Source organism: Macaca fascicularis, chromosome 6 (assembly GCF_037993035.2).
Source record: "Macaca fascicularis isolate 582-1 chromosome 6, T2T-MFA8v1.1".
In the NCBI taxonomy this organism is placed as follows: Eukaryota; Metazoa; Chordata; class Mammalia; order Primates; family Cercopithecidae; genus Macaca; species Macaca fascicularis.
In genome coordinates, this window is record NC_088380.1 from 153,821,129 (window position 1) to 153,845,496 (window position 24,368).

Genomic DNA, 24,368 nt, shown 5'->3' on the forward strand with positions numbered 1-24,368 from the left:
TCTCCTGACTCAGATTTTCTCTCTTTTTTCCTCTATAGTCATTTATTCTAATAAATCCTGTAACACATTCAATTCCATCTTGGTATTTGATCCTGGAGAATCAAAACTGACACCCCATTGATGTATCCTCAGAGTTGCTTGTACCATTTATTTAAAGCACACATATTTTGTAATGACATATTTATATGATTATTTAATAAATAATTTTTGTCCTATCAGACCATTGACTTTCATTGGGGTAGGAAGCATGTTGACTTCATCCCTAGGTCTACAAAACTACTTAGAAATTCATATGTGATAGTTATCGAAGATGGCCGAATAGGAACAGCTCCAGTCTCCAACTCCCAGCGCGAGCAACACAGAAGACCGGTGATTTCTGCATTTTCAACTGAGGTACTGGGTTCATCTCACTGGGGAGGGCCGGACGATCGGGGCTGGTCAGCTGCTGCAGCCCGACCAGTGAGAGCTGAAGCAGGGTGAGGCATCGCCCCACCTGGGAAGCGCAAGGGGGAAGGGAATCCCTTTTCCTAGCCAGGGGAACTGAGACACACAACACCTGGAAAATCGGGTAACTCCCACCCCAATACTGTGCTTTAAGCAAACAGGCACACCAGGAGATCATATCCCACACCTGGCCGGGAGGGTCCCACACCCACGGAGCCTCCCTCATTGCTAGCACAGCAGTCTGTGATCTACCGGCAAGGCAGCAGCGGGGCTGGGGGAGGGGCGCCCGCCATTGCTGAGGCTTAAGTAGGTAAACAAAGCTGCTGGGAAGCTCGAACTGGGTGGAGCTCACAGCAGCTCAAGGAAACCTGCCTGTCTCTGTAGACTCCACCTCTGGGGACAGGGCACAGTAAACAATAACAAACGCAGCAGAAACCTCTGCAGACGCAAACGACTCTGTCTGACAGCTTTGAAGAGAGCAGTGGATCTCCCAGCACAGAGGTTGAGATCTGAGAAGGGACAGACTCCCTGCTCAAGTGGGTCCCTGACCCCTGAGTAGCCTAACTGGGAGACATCCCCCACTAGGGGCAGTCTGACACCTCACACCTCACAGGGTGGAGTACACCCCTGAGAGGAAGCTTCCAAAGCAAGAATCAGACAGGTACACTCGCTGTTCAGAAATATTCTATCTTCTGCAGCCTCTGCTGCTGATACCCAGGCAAACAGGGTCTGGAGTGGAACTTAAGCAATCTTCAACAGACCTACAGCTGAGGGTCCTGACTGTTAGAAGGAAAACTATCAAACAGGAAGGACACCTACACCAAAACCCCATCAGTACATCACCATCATCAAAGACCAGAGGCAGATAAAACCACAAAGATGGGGAAAAAGCAGGGCAGAAAAGCTGGAAATTCAAAAAATAAGAGCGCATCTCCCCTGGCAAAGGAGCGCAGCTCATCACCAGCAACGGATCAAAGCTGGACGGAGAATGACTTTGACGAGATGAGAGAAGAAGGCTTCAGTCCATCAAATTTCTCAGAGCTAAAGGAGGAATTACGTACCCAGCGCAAAGAAACTAAAAATCTTGAAAAAAAAAGTGGAAGAATTGATGGCTAGAGTAATTAATGCAGAGAAGGTCATAAACGAAATGAAAGAGATGAAAACCATGACACGAGAAATACGTGACAAATGCACAAGCTTCAGTAACTGACTCGATCAACTGGAAGAAAGAGTATCAGCGATTGAGGATCAAATGAATGAAATGAAGTGAGAAGAGAAACCAAAAGAAAAAAGAAGAAAAAGAAATGAACAAAGCCTGCAAGAAGTATGGGATTATGTAAAAAGACCAAATCTACGTCTGATTGGGGTGCCTGAAAGTGAGGGGGAAAATGGAACCAAGTTGGAAAACACTCTTCAGGATATCATCCAGGAGAACTTCCCCAACCTAGTAGGGCAGGCCAACATTCAAATCCAGGAAATACAGAGAACACCACAAAGATACTCCTCGAGAAGAGCAACTCCAAGACACATAATTGCCAGATTCACCAAAGTTGAAATGAAGGAAAAAATCTTAAGGGCAGCCAGAGAGAAAGGTCGGGTTACCCACAAAGGGAAGCCCATCAGACTAACAGCAGATCTCTCGGCAGAAACTCTCCAAGCCAGAAGAGAGTGGGGGCCAATATTCAACATTCTTAAAGAAAAGAATTTTAAACCCAGAATTTCATATCCAGCCAAACTAAGTTTCATAAGTGAAGGAGAAATAAAATCCTTTACAGATAAGCAAATGCTTAGAGATTTTGTCACCACTAGGCCTGCCTTACAAGAGACCCTGAAGGAAGCACTAAACATGGAAAGGAACAACCGGTACCAGCCATTGCAAAAACATGCCAAAATGTAAAGACCATCGAGGCTAGGAAGAAACTGCATCAACTAACGAACAAAATAACCAGTTAATATCATAATGGCAGGATCAAGTTCACACATAACAATCTTAACCTTAAATGTAAATGGACTAAATGCTCCAATTAAAAGACACAGACTGGCAAACTGGATAAAGAGTCAAGACCCATCAGTCTGCTGTATTCAGGAGACCCATCTCACACACAGAGACATACATAGGCTCAAAATAAAGGGATGGAGGAAGATTTACCAAGCAAATGGAGAACAAAAAAGAGCGGGGGTTGCAATACTAGTCTCTGATAAAACAGACTTTAAACCATCAAAGATCAAAAGAGACAAAGAAGGCCATTACATAATGGTAAAGGGATCAATTCAACAGGAAGAGCTAACTATCCTAAATATATATGCACCCAATACAGGAGCACCCAGATTCATAAAGCAAGTCCTTAGAGACTTACAAAGAGACTTAGACTCCCATACAATAATAATGGGAGACTTCAACACTCCACTGTCAACATTAGACAGATCAACGAGACAGAAAGTTAACAAGGATATCCAGGAATTGAACTCATCTCTGCAGCAAGCAGACCTAATAGACATCTATAGAACTCTCCACCCCAAATCAACAGAATATACATTCTTCTCAGCACCACATCGTACTTACTCCAAAATTGACCACGTAATTGGAAGTAAAGCACTCCTCAGCAAATGTACAAGAACAGAAATTATAACAAACTGTCTCTCAGACCACAGTGCAATCAAACTAGAACTCAGGACTAAGAAACTCAATCAAAACCACTCAACTACATGGAAACTGAACAACCTGCTCCTGAATGACTACTGGGTACATGACGAAATGAAGGCAGAAATAAAGATGTTCTTTGAAACCAATGAGAACAAAGATGCAACATACCAGAATCTCTGGGACATATTTAAAGCAGTGTGTAGAGGGAAATTTATAGCACTAAATGCCCACAAGAGAAAGCAGGAAAGATCTAAAATTGACACTCTAACATCGCAATTAAAAGAACTAGAGAAGCAAGAGCAAACACATTCGAAAGCTAGCAGAAGGCAAGAAATAACTAAGATCAGAGCAGAACTGAAGGAGATAGAGACACAAAAAACCCTCCAAAAATCAATGAATCCAGGAGTTGGTTTTTTGAAAAGATCAACAAAATTGACAGACCACTAGCAAGACTAATAAAGAAGAAAAGAGAGAAGAATCAAATCGACGCAATTAAAAATGATAAAGGGGATATCACCACCGACCCCACAGAAATACAAACTACCATCAGAGAATACTATAAACACCTCTACGCAAATAAACTGGAAAATCTAGAAGAAATGGATAATCAAACCAAGCAAATTCCACGAATACCAAGGGCTTAGGAAAGTATTTTAGTTGGAGAGCTGTATAACTAAAGTTTCCAGGTGTATTATGATATTCTATATGCTATATTGTCATTAATTCTTATAGTCATGAAAAATTTGCAAACTTCTTTGACATACAGAATTGGTAGTGTAAGTTAACAGAAGTGGAGTTGAAACAGTATGTTTCTGACTTTTGTTTCTGATCATGGTGGGGTAACTGGTACCAGACTAGCTCTTCCACTGTAAACAACAAGAAAACCACTGCTGTACAAAATGCAGGAAAGACATTCCTATTTTTGAATATCAAACAATGAACAACAAGGAACTGTAACCACCTCAAAAAGGAAAACAAAAAGACTTAATTGCTCTTTCAGTTTGAAGGCATTTGATGAACCCTGGGGTACGAAAGGGGCACCCAAGGAAAACATGACAGTCTTGCTTAGCTGAGGAGACAGAGACAATTTCAGGTAGTTTCATGCAACCATAATTTGGAGGCAGATACTAGAGAGGAGAGAGTAGAGAAAGAGTTTGAGAAATCTGCAATAGAAGTCTTATTGAATCTTTGGTTGAATATTAAGATGCACATGTGCAGTGTGAGACTCCACAGGCTTGGCAAAGAGTGACTATCAGTGAGCCTAAAATACTGGGGAGGTATAAATTAAACAACTATGAGAACCACCCCAAATTGAGAGAGTTTCCACCTGAGATGTTGAGGGGAGACCCAAGAAAGGCTATACCTTAGCAGCAGGGCTAAAATAGCCACAGGGTGATAGCTAATCTAGATTCATTCAAGCAAAGTTTGCAAACAGGCCTTAAAAGGAGCATGATTATTAATGAATAAATTAACTGCTATCAGAATGAAGTCCAATATTTTTTTAATGGGAGACATCTAGATAACAACATAACATTAAAAATATTCAGCATCAAATAAAAATTTCTAGATATGCAAAGATATGATTAAGATTAAAACCAGTCAATAGAAACAAATTCTAAAAATGGTAAGGATGATGATATCATTAGTCAAGCACTTAAAAAATCTATTAAGATTATGTTCAATGACATCAAATAGAACATGAAAATATTGAGGGGAGAAATGAAATCTATGAAAAAATACCTAAAGGAACTTCAGTAGTTAAAAATTACAGTGTTTGAGATGAAATTTACTGGATGAGCTTCAAAAAAGAAAAACAATAAAATTGAAGATGGTGTATAAAGTATTCAAACTAAAACATAAAAAAGTGGCTAAAAGATAAATGAACAGACCATTAGTGTTATGTAGGAAAATATCAAGTCATTGAACATACTGCAATTGGAGTTCTAGAAACAGAATAAAGGGTGGGCAGAAAAAATATTTACAGAAATTACAGCTAAAATCTTCTGGCCAAGCGGGGTGGCTCTCTCCTGTAATCCCAGCACTTGTGGGAGGCTGAGGTGGGTGGATCACGAGGTCAGGAGATTGAGACCATCCTGGCCAACACAATGAAACCCTATCTCTACTAAAATTAAAAAAAAAAAAATTAGCTGGGCAGGGTAGCACGCACCTTAGTCCCAGCTACTTGGGAGGCTGAGGCAGGGGAATCACTTGAACCTGGAAGGTGGAGGTTGCAATGAGCCGAGATCACGCCACTGCACTCCAGCCTGGTGACAGAGCAAGACTCCATAAAAAAAAAATAATAATTTAAAAAAAATCCAAATTTAATAAGAAAATAAAGCCATAGAACTAAGAAATTCAATAAAATTTGCTTAGGATTAAATACAAAGATAATTTTTCTAAGGAACATCATAATAAAATTGCTGAAAGCCAAATACAAAGATAAAAATCTTAAAAATAGGGGAAAAAAGTCCCTTATGTACAGGAATACACATAAGAATTACCATCGACGTCTCATCATAAACAGAGCAAACCATAAGATAATGGTAGAATATCTAGAGTGTTGAAATAAGGAAAAACAAAACTCAGTCTAGAGTACTAGAACCAGGGAAAATATTCTCAGATCACTCAAAAATGAAGGCAACATAAAGAACTTTTCAAATAAGAAAAAAGTTCAGTGAATTAATTGTCATGCATAAGATTTTAGATGTGAATTCATATCTAAAGAATGAGGAATAAAGGAATGACAAAAATTAGAAATGATAAGATGTCAGTAAATATAAAAGATAATTTTCTCATTTTTAATTTTTCTAAAAAAGCTAATTAAAGCAAAAAAGAATAACAATGAATTGTTATGCCATATGTACATATATTATATTTATACACGTGAATACATATATTTATACACATATGTATACATATATCATGCGTAGAAATAATAATCAGAAAGGGAAAGATGTGTTGTAAGATTCTTACATTACACTTAAGTGGAATAATACGCTGCGATAAGCATATTATAAACCCTAGAGCAACCACTAAAACGAAAACCAAAACAAAGAGGTATAGCAAGGAATTCAATAGAGGACATAGTATGCTAAAAATAATTACTATGAATGAAGTCAGAAAAAGAAGAAGCAAGGAACAAAGAACAGATGGATAAATAGAGAAAATAGCAAGATGGTAAATTTAAAAATGGAATGAGCTCACCAATTAAAAAGTGTAGATTGACAGATTGTATAAAAATGTTAGACCTAACTAAATATTGCCTAAAAATATATACTTCAAATATAAAAACATAGGTAAAAAGTAAAAGGACAGAAAAAGACATATGATGTAAACAATAACCATAAGAGGGATATCTTAGTATTATATCAAGCAGATGGCAGGCTAAGCTATATTGCCAGGGCCAAAATGGGGCATTTCATAATAACTGATAGGTAATTTTATGTGTCAATTTGAGTGGGTTAAGGGATACACAGATAGCTGGTGAAACATTATTTCTGAGTGTGTCTGCGAGGGTGTTTCTAGAAGAGATTAGCATTGGAATCAGTAGACTGAGTAAAGAAGATTACCCTTACCAATGTGGGCTGGCATCTTCCAATCCACTGAGGGCCCAGACAGAAAAAAAGTAGAGGAAGGACAAATATGCTCTCTTTCCTGCAGATGGGACATCCATCTTTTGCCCCCAGATATCAGGGGGCAAAAAAGTCCAGGTTCTTGGGTCTTCATCTCCAGAACTTACACCAATACACCACAGGCCCCTCCAGTTCTCAGGCCCTGGACCTTGGACTTGGAGTTCCACCACTGGCTCCCGTGGTTCTTGGCCTTTGGGCTCAGACTGAGTCACACTACTGGCTTTCTTTATTCTCCAAATTGCAGATAGCATATCATGGGACTTCTCAGCCTCCATAATAAATCCCCTCCTATATCTATCCATCTATCTATCTATCTATCTATCTATCTATCTATCTATCTATCTATTTATCTATCTATCTATCTATCTCCTACTGGTTCTGTTTCTCTGGAGAACCCTAATACGCTGATAAAAAGGGTCAGTGCATCAGAAAGACATTAATATATGAAATGCATATTGGCCCTATAAAACAGCTTCCAAAATGTAAATAAAAAACTAACAGAAGCAAAAGGAGAAATAGACAAATCCACAATAATAGCTGGAAATTTCAACATTCCTCTCTCAGTAATTCATAGAACAAGTAGAATGAATATCAGTAATTATGCAGAAGACGTAAACACTTTATTATCCAATTTCACTTAATTGACATTGAAAAACACGACACACAACACCTAAAACAGTACACATTTAGAAAAAGTGTATGTGGAATATTCACCAAGAGATCATATACTGAGCTACAAAGTAAGGCTCAGAGAATTTAAAAGGACTAAAATCATACAGAGAACACTCTCTGGTCACAAAAGATTAAATTAGAAATTAATAAAAAAAATAGAGCCGAATGTCCTTCAACATTAAAAATTAAACAGCAGATTTCTTTTTTTTTTCTTTTTTTTATTATTATTATACTTTAAGTTCTAGGGTACATGTGCATAACGTGCAGGTTTGTTACATATGTATACTTGTGCCATGTTGCTGTGCTGCACCCATCAACTCATCAGCACCCATCAACTTGTCATTTACATCAGGTATAACTCCCAATGCAATCCTTCCCCGCTCCCCCCTCCCCGTGATAGGCCCCGGTGTGTGATGTTCCCCTTCCCGAGTCCAAGTGATCTCATTGTTCAGTTCCCACCTATGAGTGAGAACATGCGGTGTTTGGTTTTCTAAACAGCAGATTTCTAAATAACGCAATGGCTCAAAAATGTCAGAAAAGAAATTCAACAATATTTTAACTAAGCAATGATGACAAAACAATACATCAAAATTTATTACTTGCAGATAAAGGCACACTTAGAAGAAAACTTATAGCTTTAAATGCTTATGTTAGAAAATATAAAAGTTTTAAAATCAATGATCTAAGCTTCTACCACCATAAGAATCTGGAAAAAGAAGAGCTGAGCAAACCAAAGTGAAGAAAAGGAAGGAAATAAAGATAAGAGCCAGAATCAAAAATGGAAGCACGAATAGGCCCTTTGAAAAAAAAAACAATAAAATTGATTAACCTCTAGTTGGACTAATGAAGGAAAAAGAGAAAGAGAAAAAAACAAATTGACAATATCAGAAATGAAAGAAGGGATCTCATTATAGGTCTTACAGAGTTTAAGACGAAAATAAGTTTAAGAAGAAAATAACCATTTTATGCTAATGAATTTTCCAGTTCAGAGGAATAGACAATTTCTAAGATACAATTTAACAAAACTGATATATAAAGAATCTGAAAATTCCTATGATCTACTAGAGAAATCACATTTTTAATAAATAAAAAATCATCCCCCAAATGTGGATCCAAATGGTTGCAATGATAGATTCCTTCAAATATTTAAGAAAGAAATACCAATCTTACATAAACTCTCTCAAAAAATGGAGAAGGAAGAAACAATCCCCAACATGTTACAGGAGGCAGCCATTACCCCAATGCTAAAGTCACGCAAAGACTTTACAAAAAACAAACAAACAAAACAAAACAATACAAAACAAAACAAAAACCCAAACTAGGAGAAAATCTTTATAACCTTAAGTTAAGCAAAGATTTCTTAGATATGACACCAAAATATGATCTATAAAAAAGACATTAATAAATTGAACTTCATCAAAATTAAAAACTTCTGCTATGTAAAAGATACCACGAAGAGAATGAAAAGATAAACCATAGGCCATGAGAAAATATTTGTAAATCACATACCTGATAAAAGGACTTGGATCTAGGATATATAAAGGACTCTCAAAACTCAATTACAAGAAAGCAAACAATCCAACTGAAAGATGGGCAAAATATTTGAACAGACATTTCACCAAAGAAGACACAGAGGAAACTAAAACTGGAAACAGATATGGTAATCCATAACAAAATGTTAGCATTTAGAAGTAAGCAAATAACAACATAAAAAGATGCCCTGCTTCCTTAGTCATTAGGGAAATATAAATTCAAACTGCAGTGAAATACCACTATACTCTTAGTAGAATGAGTAAAAATAAAAAGACTTTCTCTCCCAAGTGGTAGTGAGAATGCTGAGGAACTGGAACTCTCATACATTGCTGGTGAGAATGTAAAATGGCACAATCACTTTAGAAAACAATTTGACAGTTTCTTAAAATGTTCCCCTATCATATGATCAAACCATTTTCCACCTAAGTACCTACTCCAGAGGGAAAAAGGATAGATCTCCATATAAAGAATTGTCCATGAATGTTCATAGCAAGTGTATTTATATAATAATAGCCCCAAACTGGAAACAATCCAAATATCCATCAACAGATAGACAAAGTATGGTATATCCATACAATGGGACACTTCTCAGCAACAAAAATATTGAACTATTGCTACACATGGTAACATTGATGAATCTCAAAACAATGATGCTGAGTTAAAGAAGCCAGGAAAAATACATACTCTATATATTTATGTGTATAAAATTCTAGAAATTGCAAACTAATCTATAATGGCAGAAAGAGGGCTAGGGAAAGGGATGGATTACAAAGAGGCACAAGAAACTTTCTGAGGGTAATAGATATTTTCATTCTCTTTATTAGTGATAGTTTCATGTGTATATATCTCTCTATGTATGTCAAAACTTATGTACTTGTGCATTTTATTATGTACAATTTACTGTATGTCAATTATACCTCAACAAAGCTGTTTTAAATAGACACCTATTTAAATAAATATTTCTCAAAAATATACAAATGACCAATAAGCACATGAATAAATGTTCAATATCTTTAGCTACCAGGGAAACAAAAATTAAAACCATGAAAAGATACTACTACACACTCACTAGAATTCTTAAAAACAGTGGCAATTGCAAATGTTGGCCATTACGTGGAGCAACTGGAACTCTCATACACTGCTGATGAGCGTGTAACTACTTCGGAAAATAGTTTGGAAATTTCTTATAGTACTAAATATACACTAACCACATGACCCAGCAATTCTACTCCAATTTAGTCAGAGGCAATCAAAGCATGTGTTCTCAAAAAGCTTTGTAAAACACAGTTCCCAGTAGCTTTTTTCATAATAGAAACTGGAAACCACACAAATATCTATCATCAAGTAAAAGAATAAACAGATTTTTGTATATTCACACAATAGAATACTATGCAGTGATAAAATGAAGGAACTACTGACATGCAATAGCATGGATGAATCACAAGAACATTTTGCTGGAAGAAGTCAGACAAAAAGGAACGCATACAATACACATCCATTTATATCAAGTTCTATAAGGATAAGCCAACATATAATGATCAAGTCACTGTGGTTACACAAAATTGTAAATGTACTAAATATCACTGCATTGTTCATCTGAAAATGGTTAATTTTATGTTGTATGGATTTCACCTCAATTAAAAATTAGTGGGTCGGGCGCAGTGGTTCACGCCTCTAATCCCAGCACTTTGTGAGGCAGAGGCTGGCAGATCATGAGGTCAGGAGATCGAGACCATCCTGGCCAAAGTGGTGAAGCCTCGTCTCTACTAAAAATACAAAAATTAGCTGGGCATGGTGGCATGTGCCTGTAATCCCAGCCACTCGGGAGGCTGAGGCAGGAGAATCACTTGAACCAGGAGTCAGAGGTTGCAGTGAGCCAAGATTGCGCCACTGCACTCCAGCCTGGCAACAAAACGAGACTCGGTCTCAAAAAAAAAAAAAAAAAAAAAAAAAAATTGGTGTGGTTGCCTAAGGAGATTCACTGTAAATGGTCACTAAGTAATCTTTTTGGAATGATTGAAATGTTCTGTATCTTCACTGTGGTGATGATCAATGGGAGTACACATGCGTTAAAATTCCTTGAATTACACTCTTTAAAATGGGTGCATTTTATTGCATGCAAATTATGTCCCAACAAAGTTCATTAAAAAATACATTTTCTCAACTTCACTTTCAATTATGGGTGCTTAAGTGTCTCATTTGGGCAATGAGAGATAAGAGAAGTCAGTGGCTGGGGCTTCCAGGACATCTTTTTAACAAGAGGCAACTCTGCTGGCATGGATTTTGTGGCTTTTGTCTGTACTTCAGGCAGACGAGAGCCTTGAAATTGACTTTATCAACAGTTTTCCATGCTCTCTGACTGCTGGTCAGGTTTAAACTATAGGAATTTCCAAGAGGAGATAAGAGGGAAGGTGGAAGATATTTACACACACATATTCTTTTCGGCAAGGTCTTCAGTTGGCTTTGCCTCTTAACAGAAGACCTTGGCTCCTTTAGAAGCAAAGAACTCAATTAAGACTTCTCATTTTTAGGATTCAGTAACCTCTTCTCCCTTCTTGATCCTGCAGGACCAAGGCTAATAATGATTTAGCTCCTGGTTACTGTACTATGCTTTTTAAATTGAAGAGTAACATGTATACAGAAAAGGCATTAAATGATTTTTTTTTCACCCATGTAACCACCACCTAGATCAAGAACTAGAACCAATACTCAAAAACACCTTTGGATTCCTACCTCAGTCATTCCCCATTTTATCCCAAAGCAAACACTATCGTGACTTCCGATATTTTGTTTTTGAAATGTATATCAATGAAGCAATACAGTATATTTTCATTCCTGTAAGCAATCCCTTATATAAATATCTCACAATTTACTTGGTCATTCTATTTTTTATGGATATTGAGTTGTTTTCATTTAGCGTTATCATCTACAGTACTGCTATGAACATTCTTATACATGTCTTTTGGTGAATATATATATGTGTTTCTCTTGGATATATACTTAGTAGAATAGTTGGATTAACTGTATGTGTATATGCAGTTTTAGTGGATTTGCCCATTTTCCAAAGTGGTTGTGATAATTTATACTCTCACTGGTCACATATGAGATTTTTAGTATCACAATATCCTTAACCACCACTGGTATTTTTAGTCCTTTTAATTCTAGCCATTCTGATCAGTATGTAGTGGTATTCCATTGTGGGTTTAATGTGCATTTTCCTGATAATAGAATTGACTACATTTTCAAGTACTTATTCTCTTTTTTGAAATGCCTGTCAAGTCTCTTGCCTATTGTTCTATTGAGCTGTCAGAGTCTTTCTTATTTGTAGTTCTTTATAATCTGATGTCAAGTCTGTTGGTAGTCACCTGCTTTGCTAACTTATTTTTCTACACTGTGGCTTGCCTTTCCAGTCTCTTAACTCTTTTTTTTTTTTTTTTTTTTTTTTTGATGAATAGGAAAATTTAACTTTAATGTAGTCTAATTTATCAATATTTCCGTTAATGATTATTATCACTTTTTATGTCATTTTAAACATTTTAACCTACCTAAGGTTTTCAATATTTTATGTTATCTTCTAGAAAATTTAGTATTTTATTTTACACATTTTAAACATTTCATTTGAAATTGCTTTATGTGCCTGTGGTAGGGACCAAGATGATTTTTCCTCAAATAATTTCAAAATTTCTCCACACCGTTTATTGAAAAGACCACATTTTCTCCATTGCTCTGTAGTGTCATCTTTTCAAAGATTGGAAATCCACATAAATGTGTGTTTCTGGACTTTATTATATTCCATTGATTTATTTGTTTGTCCTATATCTGATACCCAGTATTTTAATTATTGAAGCTTTATAAGGTATCTTAATAGGTGGTGTTCCAGATTGAACTGTGTCCCCCTGCAAATTCATATATTAAAACCCTAACCTCCTAATGTGACAGTATTTGGAGAAAGGGTCTTTAAGGAGATAAATAAGGTTAAGTAAGGTTATAAAAGTGAGGTCCTAATGCAATAGGACTGGTATGCTTATAAGAAAAGAAAAGATGCCAAAAGTGGGCACACATAAGGGAAAGGCCATGTGAGGTAACAGCAAGAAGGAAGCTGTCTGCAAGCCAAGAAGAGAGGCTTCACCAGAAACCCACTCTGCCAGCACCTTAATCCAGCCTCTGGAACTGTGAGAAAATCAATCAATATTGTTTAAGCCACACAATCTCTGATATTCTCTTATGGCAGCCCCAGCTGACTAATATAAGTGGTTAATTCCTGTACTCTTCTTCCAATTGTGTTGGCTGGCTTCTTGCCCTTTACATTTCTATATAAATTAAGAATTAGCTTTTCATTTTCCACAAAAACCATCCTGACATTTTTATGAGAATTGCATGTTGCTGTAGATCACCTAGGAAAGAATAAACAACTTTACAATGTTGAGTCTTTCCATCTGTGAACATGATATATTCCTCTAGTCACTTGTCTTCCTTACTTTCTGCTAATAAAGTTTTTTGGTATTGATGTTTTGAGCCTCTTTGCTTAGATTTATTCCTAAGTATTTGATATTTTGTTGCTCTTAGAAATGATATAACCCCCCAAAATCATTTTAAATGTTTGTTGTTATCATGTGAAGATACAAGTTCAATTTACATGTTAATTAGGTATCTGAACACCTTGCAAAATTACCTATTTATTCTAAATAGTTTGCCTATAAGTACTTTCATATTCTCTATGAAAATATCCCATTAAAATGTTCCCTTCTACCTGTAGCTTGCTGAGAGATTTTATCATGCATATTGATAATACAATTTTTAAAAATTCAGTTCTAGAACTAGCCTTTAGCTTTTTAGTCCATTTACAATTAATGTAACTACCATAGGGTTTATTTGTTTTATTTTGGCCTAGGAATGTATTTTTAACTTCTGAAATTTCCCTCTATTAGCTTGTAACTCATGAATTACTTTACCATTTTAAAAATATTGGTTGCACTAGAAATTACAGCATATATCTATTAATTATTAAAGTCTAATTTATATTAGCTATCTTACTACTTTCCCCAAAGTGTAAGAGAGCTTAAAAACTTTAACTCCCTTAATCCCTTCCTTCTGTTATTTGTTATTTTTGTCCCCTGTTTTAAACTTTACATGTTATTATTTCTGTCATTTTTTCCATCAACTTACAACACTTTTCATTATTGTTCACTCACTTCTGTATTTTAAATGCATGTCTCTCCTTGCAATAAATTATCTCATATTTTACTCATTTAAAAACATCTTTATTTTGCTTTTATCTTAAAGGTTATTTTATTAGATAGAACATTCTAGAGTGGCAGTTAGCTCCTTTCAGCATTTTAAAGCTGTGACTCTACTGTCTTTGGGGTTCCATAATTTCATTAAAAATTCAGCTGTCCAACTGTTTTTGTTTTAATGGTAGTATGTGTTTGTCTCGAGTTTTAAGATGTTGTTTCATTTCTTAGCAGTTCTACTATGATGTGCCTAGGCATAGTTATTTTTTAAAAAATTTATCTTGACTGGAGTTATAACAGTTCTTAAATCTGTAGTTCAATGGTTTTCATCAATTTTAGAAAAATCGCAGTCTGTATCTCCTCAAATATTGATATGGCTCATTACCTCTCTGTCATACTTCTTGGACCTCAATTAAAAATATGTTAGACCTTTTTACTATATCCCATGTATCTTTTGGCTTTTTTCTCATTTTCTACGCTTTGTATTTAGGCACACAGACCAATGGAAAAGAATAGAGAACCCAGAAATAAACCCAAATACTTAACAGTCAACTGATCTTCGACAAAGCAAACAAAAACATAAAGTGGAGAAAGGACACTCTTTTCAACAAATGGTGCTGGGATAATTGGCTAACCACATGTAGGATAATGAAACTGGATCCTCGTCTCTCATCTTATACAAAAATCAACTCAAGATGGATTAACGACTTAAACTTAAGACCTGAATCTATAAAAATTCTAGAAGATAGCATTGGAAGAAACCTTCTAGACATTGACTTAGGCAAAGATTTAATGACCAATAACCCAAAGCAAATGCAAGAAAAACAAAGATAAATAGCTAGGACCTAATTAAACTACAGAGCTTTTGCACAGCAAAAGGAACAGTCAGCAGAGTAAACAGACAACCCATAGAGTAGGAGAAAATCTTCACAATCTATACATCTGACAAAGGACTAACATCCTACAACAACTCAAACAAATCAGTAAGAAAAAAACAAACAATCCCATCAAAAAGTGGGCTAAGGACATGAATAGACAATTATCAAAAGAAGATACATAAATGGCCAACAAACATATGAAAAAATGCTCAACATCACTAATGATTAGGGAAATGCAAATGAAAACCACAATGTGATACCGCCTTACTCCTGTAAGAATGGCACTGGAACAGAGGTGTGTCTATTTTGTTTGGTTACACGAGTAAGTTCTTTAGTGGTGATTTGTGAGATTTTGGTGCACCTATCACCCAAGCAGTACGCACTGCACCATATTTATAGTCTTTTAGCTCTCGCCCCTCTCTCTCTCTTCCCCTTAAGTCCTCAAAGTCCACTGTAGCATTCTTATGCCTTTGCATCCTCATAGTTTAGCTCTCACATATCAGTGAAAACACAGATGTTTGGTGTTCCATTTTTGAGTTACTTCACTTAGAATATAGTCTCCATTCTCATCCAGGTCACTGCAAATGCTGTTAATTCATTCTTTTTTATGGCTGTGTAGTATTCGATCATATGTATATATACCACAGTTTCTTCATCCACTTGTTTATTGATGGACATTTGGGTTGGTCCCACAATTTTGCTATTGTAAGTTGTGCTGCTATAAACATGCTTGTGCAAGTATCTTTTTCGAATAATGAGTTCTTTTCCTCTGGGTAGATACCCAGGTGTGGGATTTCTGGATCAAATGGTAGTTCTACTTTTAGTTTTTTAAAGAATATCTACACTCTCCATATTGTTTTTCATAGTGGCTGTGCTAGTTTACATTCCCACCAGCAGTGTAGAAGTGTTCACTGTTCACTGCATCCATGCCAACATCTACTGTTTTTTAATTTTTTGAAAATTATGAGACCATGCCATAGTGACAAATGAAAACCTTAGGTTAAGAAAACAAATATTAAATACTCAAATTAAGAATGCAATCAATGGATTTAAAAGCTGCTGTACTATAGAAGTAGAGAAGATTACTGATCAGGAAGTCAGGCCAATAAGTATTTGGTCCTGGGCCTCCTTCTATTTTCAATTTCTACTTTTTCTCTTAATAACCACCCAGGCGCATGGCTTTAACTACCATCTACACCTCTCATTCTGTTCTCTTCCCAAAACTCATGGCCTATTTGATGTCACTCCATGGATGGATGATACATAGCTAAAGTTAATTTTACTCAAACAGAACTCTGATACCCTTGAATAGAGGCCCTTGAATATCTATTCTAATGTAGCAATCCAACAGTTACTAACATATTCTCCTATCCCTATTTTGTCATAGTAGTTTTAGGTGCCTGATATTTTGTTGTATTTCCTTTTTACAGTACAACTTCCCCTATTAGAACATAAGTTGCAGGCCAGGCACGGTGGCTCATGCCTGTAATCCCAGCACTTTGGGAAGCCGAGGCAGGTGGATCACAAGTTCAGGAGTTCAAGACCAGCCTGGCCAATATGGTGAAACCCCGTCTCTACTAAAAATACAAAAATTAGCCGGGCGTGGTGGTGGGCGCCTGTAGTCCCAGCTACTTGGGAGGCTGAGGCAGGAGAATTGCCTGAACCCGGGAGGCAGAGGTTGCAGTGAGCCAAGATCGTGCCACTACACTCCAGTCTGGGCAACAGAGCGAGACTGTGTCTCAAAAAAACAAAACAAAACAAGCAAACAAACAAACAAAAAACATAAGTTGCACTGGAACAGAGGTGTGTCTATCTTGCTTGCTACTGTATGACCAGTACTCATAACTTAGTCTAGAACATAGTAACAAATATGAATGACAATTTGTGGAATGAACCTGAGAAGATACTCATAGCTAGACTGTACTTCCTTTTGCTTAGATGACTTCTGACTGGAATGGGGTTGGGAAGGTTGTAGGTGGTTTGGGATACAGACAGATGGTGGATTGGGAGGTGATGCATCCTCATTCTTTGCTATCTATAAGCCTACATAGCAAGTCAAGCCTTCATCACAGGGATGCCACTCATATTTCCCAATTGACACCATACTTAAACTTATCCAATTTACTAGCAATCCTATCAACTCTGCCTCCAAAATAATTGATCCAATATCTATTCATTTCTTTACAGCTTCTCTGCTGTTGCATTAATCCAAGCCTCTGTCCTTTCTTGTCCACCAACTGTGATAGCCTCTTATTGGTATTCCTGCCTCCTACTCTTGTTTCCCTATCATTTATCTCTACACAGCAACCAAATAGCTTAAAAATAAAAAAAATAAGTCCTTGACCTACTTTAAACTGCAAAGGTTTCCTATTACACTGAAAATAAAGCCAAGTTTCTTATCATGGTGTTTAAGGCCATATATGGCCTGGCCCCTACCTTCTATACTGACTCTGGCTTCATCATTCTTCCTCTTGCAAACTAAGCTCTAGCTACACTGCTCTGCTTTCTTTTATGCTAACAGAGTAAGCTCATTACTGCTTAAGGTCCCTTTTACTTGCTCTTCACTCTGTCTAGAAGATCCTCTCCCCTGATTTTTATATGGTTGATGACCTCATGTCCTTCAAATCTTCAGCTTCCTGGACCACCATATTTAACGGCCACTCAGTATTTCATTATCACACTATCCTGTATTATCTTCTTCACAATTTTTGTAGCTAACCCAAGTTATTTATTTAGAATATTTTTCCTATTATTGTTTGTTTTGTTCATTACCATTTTCCCAGCATCTAAAATAATAGTGACCCATAATAAAATAATGACCCATAGTAGGTCCTTATTACTTATCTGTGGAATATTGCAGTGAATGACAATGAAAGGAATATACTCTCAAGCTCTCACACCACTGCTCTTCTAAATGTCACTTCTTTGGAATGAGTCCATGTTTATTTTTTCTTTACTTAAAAGGAAATAAGTAAAGTTTAAAATCCATGTTTTTTTCCTTTGCCTATACCCTCTCTCTTCTTATAGAACTATTACATATTTCTTGTAATAATAATGATTGTATATGTTCAATTGACCTTTTATTCCTGTCAAGGTGCTAAATTATCTCATTTATTTATTACATCAACCCTCTGAATTAGATCCTATTATAATGTGCACTTTATAGATAAGATGTATGAGTTTTGGAATGTTTCCGTTAGTTTCTCAAGACCACAAAACCAGGTAATGATAAGAAAGACTTTGAATGACTGATGACTGAAACTTTTTTAAACAACCCATTTGGTAATCAGTGATGGTGGTAGAAGGGGGAGATGTGGGGCAGGGAGGAAGAGGAAGGGAGAGAGAACACTTTATATCATGACAGCCAGATGAAACTTTGGTAGCAAACTCTTAACTCGGCTCATTTAACATCATTCCCAGAAGGAAGGTGCATTAGTTCGTTCTCACACTGCTATTGTATAAAGAACTGCCTGAGACTGGGTAATTTATAAAGAAAAGAAGTTTAATTGACTCACAGTTCTGCATGGCTGGGGAGGCCTCAGGAAACTTACAATCATGGCAGAAGGCGAAGGGGAAGCAAGGCACATCTTACATGGTAGCAGGAGAGAAAGAGAGAGAGTGAGGGGAGAAGGTGCCACATGTTTCAACCATTAGATCTCATGAGAACTCTATCACGAGAATAGCAAGGGGGATTGTGTCCCCCATGATCCAATCACCTCCCCCTAGGCCCCTTCTTCAACATGTGGGGATTACAATTTAACATGAGATTTGGGTGGGGACACAGAGCCAAACCATATCAGAAGGACAAACCAAAGTCAGGTCATTCACTCTGAATCCCTTTGTCTTCTGTTAGAATAACCCTCTAATAAGTACACTCTAAAGACTTTGAGTTCAGGAAAATCAGAAAGACTGACTTTGCTAGACCATTTAATCTTGGGGCTTAGCTTGACCCATTTATTCTGTTATCTAAGAAACAAAATTACATGCAAAGTAGAAAGTCATTTACATCTGCCAAGAAGTTTAGTTTGAAATAGGAGAGAATGGAAAGAGAAAAATAGTTAAGAAAAGTCTTAGGAAGATAAAAACCTCAAAGACCAAGAGTCTGTCTTTATATAACTGCAAATGTTTTGATGAAAACTAAAGGAAAAACAAAAGTTTGTGTCTAGATAATTGATTAAAATTTTAATTTTCTACCTGGTTATTTGGTACTATAAAAATATAATCATACTAAATCACTTCACAAAGTGTTGTAATATTTGTTGCTTTTTCTCAATGAATTTTCTTAGAATTTTCGTGTTCTATATTAATATTTTGTGGTATAAAGTACAGTGATTATTTTTTTTAAATTTCCAACTTTCATTTTAAGTTCAGGGATACATGTGCAGGATGTGCAGGTTTGTTACTCAGGTAAAAGTGTGCCATGATGGTTTGCTGCACAGATCATCCCATCACCCAGGAACTAAGCTCAGCATCTATTAGCTATTTTCTTCTTGATGCTCTCCCTCCTCCCACCCTCCACCTTCCAACAGACCCCAGTGTGTGTTGTTTCCCCCCATGTGTCCATGTGTTCTCATCATTGAGTTCCCACTTATAAGAGATAACATGCAGTATTTGGTTTTCTGTTCCTATGTTAGTTTGCTAAGGATAATGGCCTCCAGCTCCATCCATGTCTCTGAAAAGGACATGATCTCATTCCTTTTTTTGGCTGCATAGTATTCCATGGTGTCCATGTACCACATTTTCTTTATCCAGTCTATCATTGATGGGCACTTAGGTTGATTCCATGTCTTTGCTATTGTGAATAGTTCTGTAATGAACATGTACATGCATGTGTCTTTGTAACAGAACAATTTATATTCATTTGGGTATACACCTAGTAATGGGATTGCTGAGTCAAATGGTATTTCTGCTTCTAAGTCTTTGAGGAATTGCCACACTGTCTTCCACAATGGTTGAAATAGTTTACCTTCCGACCAACAGGGTAAAAGCATTCCTTTTTCTCTGCAACCTCACCAGCATCTGTTGTTTTTTTGACTTTTTAATAGTAGCAATTCTGGCTGGTGTGAGATAGTATTTCATTGTGGTTTTGATTAAATGCAATTATTTTTATGCATTTGGAGAATTAACCCTGCCCTTAAAATCCATTGAAACATAGCATTAGAAAGACATTTTGTGAAATTTAGTAATGGCTTAATTTGTGCCTAGATTAGCAAGTGATGGAAACAGCAGAGAGGAAGTATGAAAAAGAAAATCAACAAATTCTATTAAGCTATTGAAATGTGTCAGAAATTTTGCTAACCACTACATGAATTAGCTCATTTAATTCCACATTAAACCTATACAGTCTTATCATGACTCAAGTTTTTAGATGAGCAAACTGTATGCCAGAGAGGCTAAGTAACTTTGCCCAAGTTAGCATGCAGTAGAGCCCAGGGAACCTGGGCAGTCTAATGACAGCTTAACCACCCCAGCATACAACTCTTGAAGGAACCCACAGTAGCTTCAGGAAAAAAAAATATTAATATGTGCCTAAGATAGGCAAGTCACAGCAACAGGGGCAGTGGAATCAATTGTCTGAAAGAGTCTATACCACAGGCTTATTTAGGTAACCAGTATTCAAATCAGAAAGAGCTAAAGACAGAGTGACTTCTGGCATTATGATCCAAGAAAAACTTAGCTACATGTGAGTAAATTGTTAGGCAAAAAAAAGGTAGGATGGGAACTTATCCTTGAATCTCTGAGAGACAGAAAGGGGTGTATGTGTGTGTGTACATATATGTATATGTATATATAGGTATGTAATTGTAAATATACATATGTATAAATATATACATAAATACATTTGTGTACTCAGGTTCTTTGTTTCCTAACATTCATTTTGGTGCTGAATGAGAATTTTACATTGGGATGTATGTGTGTGTACAAGTATGTGTTGAGTGAGCGAGAAACTTTTGTGTATCATGGGATATGTATCTATGCCATCTGTAGAATGGCATAGAATAGTACTGAAAACCACCAATACCCTAAGAGTGGTGTGAGGAGGGATGAGTCAGACCGGGAACAGCATTTCCTGACTGCCCACTCACAGGCACATTGCCAGAAGGTTTTATTTATTCTCCAGGTTCTAGTCTTCAGATTCATAAGAACAGATAATATTGATTTTTATGAGAATTAGAGTGATTAACCACAAGACTGTACTCTCCAGGGACTCTCTTTTATTTACCCTTGTTTACCAGCATCTAATACTCTGCCTGGTATAAAGTCAAGACCTAATAAATGTTTGTTGAGGGAATAAGTAATAAATTTATGTAATGTTTTGTATTTATTAGATCAGTTCCTGTTGTAGAGTCATTGCCCTCCTGGGTTACGGAGAAACTGGCACTCAGATTGTGTTATGGGATACTTTTAGAACCAAGGTTCTTTGACCCATTAACAGACCCACTTCCTGGTATATTTTTTAGGGGTGTATAGAGACATAAATTCAATAAACAAGAATTTATTGAGCTCTATTATTTGAACACTATCAGAGGGAACTGGGGATGGCTCATTGAACGAGCAGGCCAAATCCTTGTTCCCATAGAGCTTACATTCTTATAAGTTAAGCAACAAAATAAGTAAATGCATAACATGAATGGGTGATAAAAGCTATGAAAAATCAGGGAAAGGAGAATGAGTTTGATGGAGGAATACTATATAGTGTCCCCTGGGGACAGAATTCTCCAGGGCCTAGAATCAATTTAATGAGAATTTTAAGTGACATTATTAAATTACATTAAATACTTCCTTTATTAAATTACATTGATAACTTTTCAAAGATTTCAACTGCACCCAAATTATAAAGTTCTTGGGAAACTATTTTCTACTTTATGTTTAGATTTCTGTTCAATGAGTAGCTGGTGGGACAAAAGGATGGCAACAATGATCAAGAAAATAAACTTCTAGAGGAAACAAGGAAGGAATTATAATAGCCAACATATTTTGGGTACTTTCCCTATGCTGGTAAACACTTTATGTTCATTATCCTAGTTTATCACCAAATGATTTCTGTGCAATAGGATTATTCTTATCTCCCTTTTATGGCAAACAAGGCACAGTAAGATTCCGTAAGTTGCTCAACATCACTTAGCTAGTAGGTAGAAAATCCAGGATTGAACCCAGGTGGTCTGATCTAGGGCCAAATTATTCCCTTGTAGGATTAAGTAAACTGCCCCAGAATCCAAGTTTTCTAACTACTAAGATACACTGCTTCTTTTAAAAGTATAATGAAGTAGGAGGGCTTAAGTATTTGAGATTATTATTTTTTTTAAACAAAACTGCAATCCCCACCATGAAAAGATACAGTATTCCACGATGACCTTTCTATTCTTTGAATACTATATTGAATTTATTCTAGCCTTTGTCCAGTCCTCTGTGCTTGCAGTTCCCTCTGCCTGGAATGCTCGCCACTGGGCTCTTCGCGTTGCTGACCCTTTCCCATCAGTCAAGCCTCAGTTCAAATGCATCTCTTCAGAGATGCCTTCCCTGTCTGCCCAATTGCTGGTAGCCCATCACCTCTCAGTCACTACCATGATTTATCCTGTTGTTATGTTCTTCCCAGCCCTTATCACTATCTTAAAAGTTACTGATGTTCCCCATGGCTATTTTCCCCTACTAATATGCAAATGCCATGTTGTGGGTGGCGGTATTCATTGTAATTGGTCCAGAACCTGACCTCTGCCTGTACATCACAGAGGCTTCAAAAACACTGAAGAAATGAATGCTGTCCCTTGGGTCTGAAGACCCAGATAGATCCCAGCGGGCTCTACTTCTGTGCAGGATCATGCATCTGCCCACTATCCTGTGCAAAATTAGAGTACAAGATGGGAAAAGAGATATCTGCAACTGGGGCCTGAAAAATACTTACCAATAAGCACCCAAATGAGCCACAACTGCTCAGAAACCTGCCATGGAGACCATCTATGAAGCCTACTTGCAGGAGGACCAATTTGGAGTCAATTTCTGCAGTTAAATGTATGTAAGTTCATCGTTTCAATTTTATCTGAATCTCCTTGTTCACGTCTTGTTTTTAGTTCCTACCTTAATTTGGACCTAATGCTTGTCATGATTAATCAGCCATTTCCTCCCACCAGAATGTAAGATGAGAGCAGAGATCCATCTGTCTTCTACAGCACTGTATACTCAGTGTCTAGAAGCATGCTCAACACATAGTAGGTGCTCAAGTAATACTTAATAAAGGGATGAACAAATGGCCCAACACTAAATTTCCTCTGTAGACAAAGGCAGGTGGAAGAGCAGAATGAAACATTTATTGAGTCCCTTCCAAGCCCCAGGCACTGTTTCAGATGCTTTTATGTATCTTATTTCATTTGTTTACCCTGTTAAGTGGCAAGCTTTGAGAGTCTCACTTATAAAAAGCTAGAATTCACAGAGTGAAGATGCCTTTCTTCTTCCTTGCCATAAAATTGGGTCTTGCTGGGCAAGTGGGTTTTTAAATGAACACTGGGTATCACTGGAAGCCTCAAACTTTAATCAGTTTGGTGAGGTCTGTGCCATGACCTGATAATGCTGTTTCCAATAAATAATTATTCAAATAAATAATTTTGTATGATACCCTAGCATATCTGAGGATCAACAGAGAATTGTAATGAGAGCCTTGGCCACCACCTCACCTATAGGATCACTTCCATTTATCATCTCAGCTCTAATTTATCTGAATCAAAGTTTAAAACACAATTTCCAAACAGAAGACTAGAAATAACTGCAAATAAAGTGAATTTGAAGGAGGCTGTTCCCAGGAGGTACAGAAAGCTTAGCGTAGGTCAGTCAGACAGGGACAAATGCAAGCTGGCACAGGGTCATGCTTGAGATTGGGCTGGAGAAATTGTAGGAGAACCAGTTCATAAAAAATGACTGTCCCAAATCCCCAGCCCTGAGCTCAAAACACTCAGACTTGGCCCATTACTTAGTGATGCTTCAGGGGCTCAGTGTGTGCAAACATGTAACATGTGCCCTGGCCCTGAATTACCCTGTTAGGTGCTCGGTGTGAGGAAGGTAGCACTTATGAGAACATTCTTGAAGGCTTAATAACAGCGGAGAGTCTTTTCAGCTCATTCTGTGTGTAAATAGGGCCACTTTCAAAGAAAGATGAGTTTCCTTTAAAAAAAAAACAACTGTAAAATAATAGTGCCATTACACATGCCTCCCTCAGCCATTTAAAAATACCTTGAGGCTGGTTCTCTCCTGAGGGCTTATCAAGACATATGCTTGCCATGTAGTCGGTTCTTTATAGTTTATCCTTAAGGTGTTTTTCCCTCTTCACAGAGCTGCTACTCAG

General features: G+C 36.9%; 1 protein-coding gene across 24 annotated transcripts in view; it reads right to left on the reverse strand.

Annotated features, from left to right (window-relative positions):
- The window catches only part of PPP2R2B (protein phosphatase 2 regulatory subunit Bbeta), a 484,188-nt gene that overhangs the window by 419,472 nt on the left and 40,348 nt on the right, over positions 1-24,368 (reverse strand). For 12 of the 24 annotated variants that reach the window (XM_065546932.1, XM_065546930.1, XM_065546926.1 and 9 more), the window contains one exon: positions 18,550-18,621. The exons of the other annotated variants lie outside the window; for them this stretch is intronic. In XM_065546932.1, the coding sequence (XP_065403004.1) occupies positions 18,550-18,559 (10 nt within the window). In that variant the 5' untranslated portion in view covers positions 18,560-18,621. The remainder of the gene's footprint in view (positions 1-18,549; positions 18,622-24,368) is intronic. 24 annotated transcript variants of the gene reach the window in all.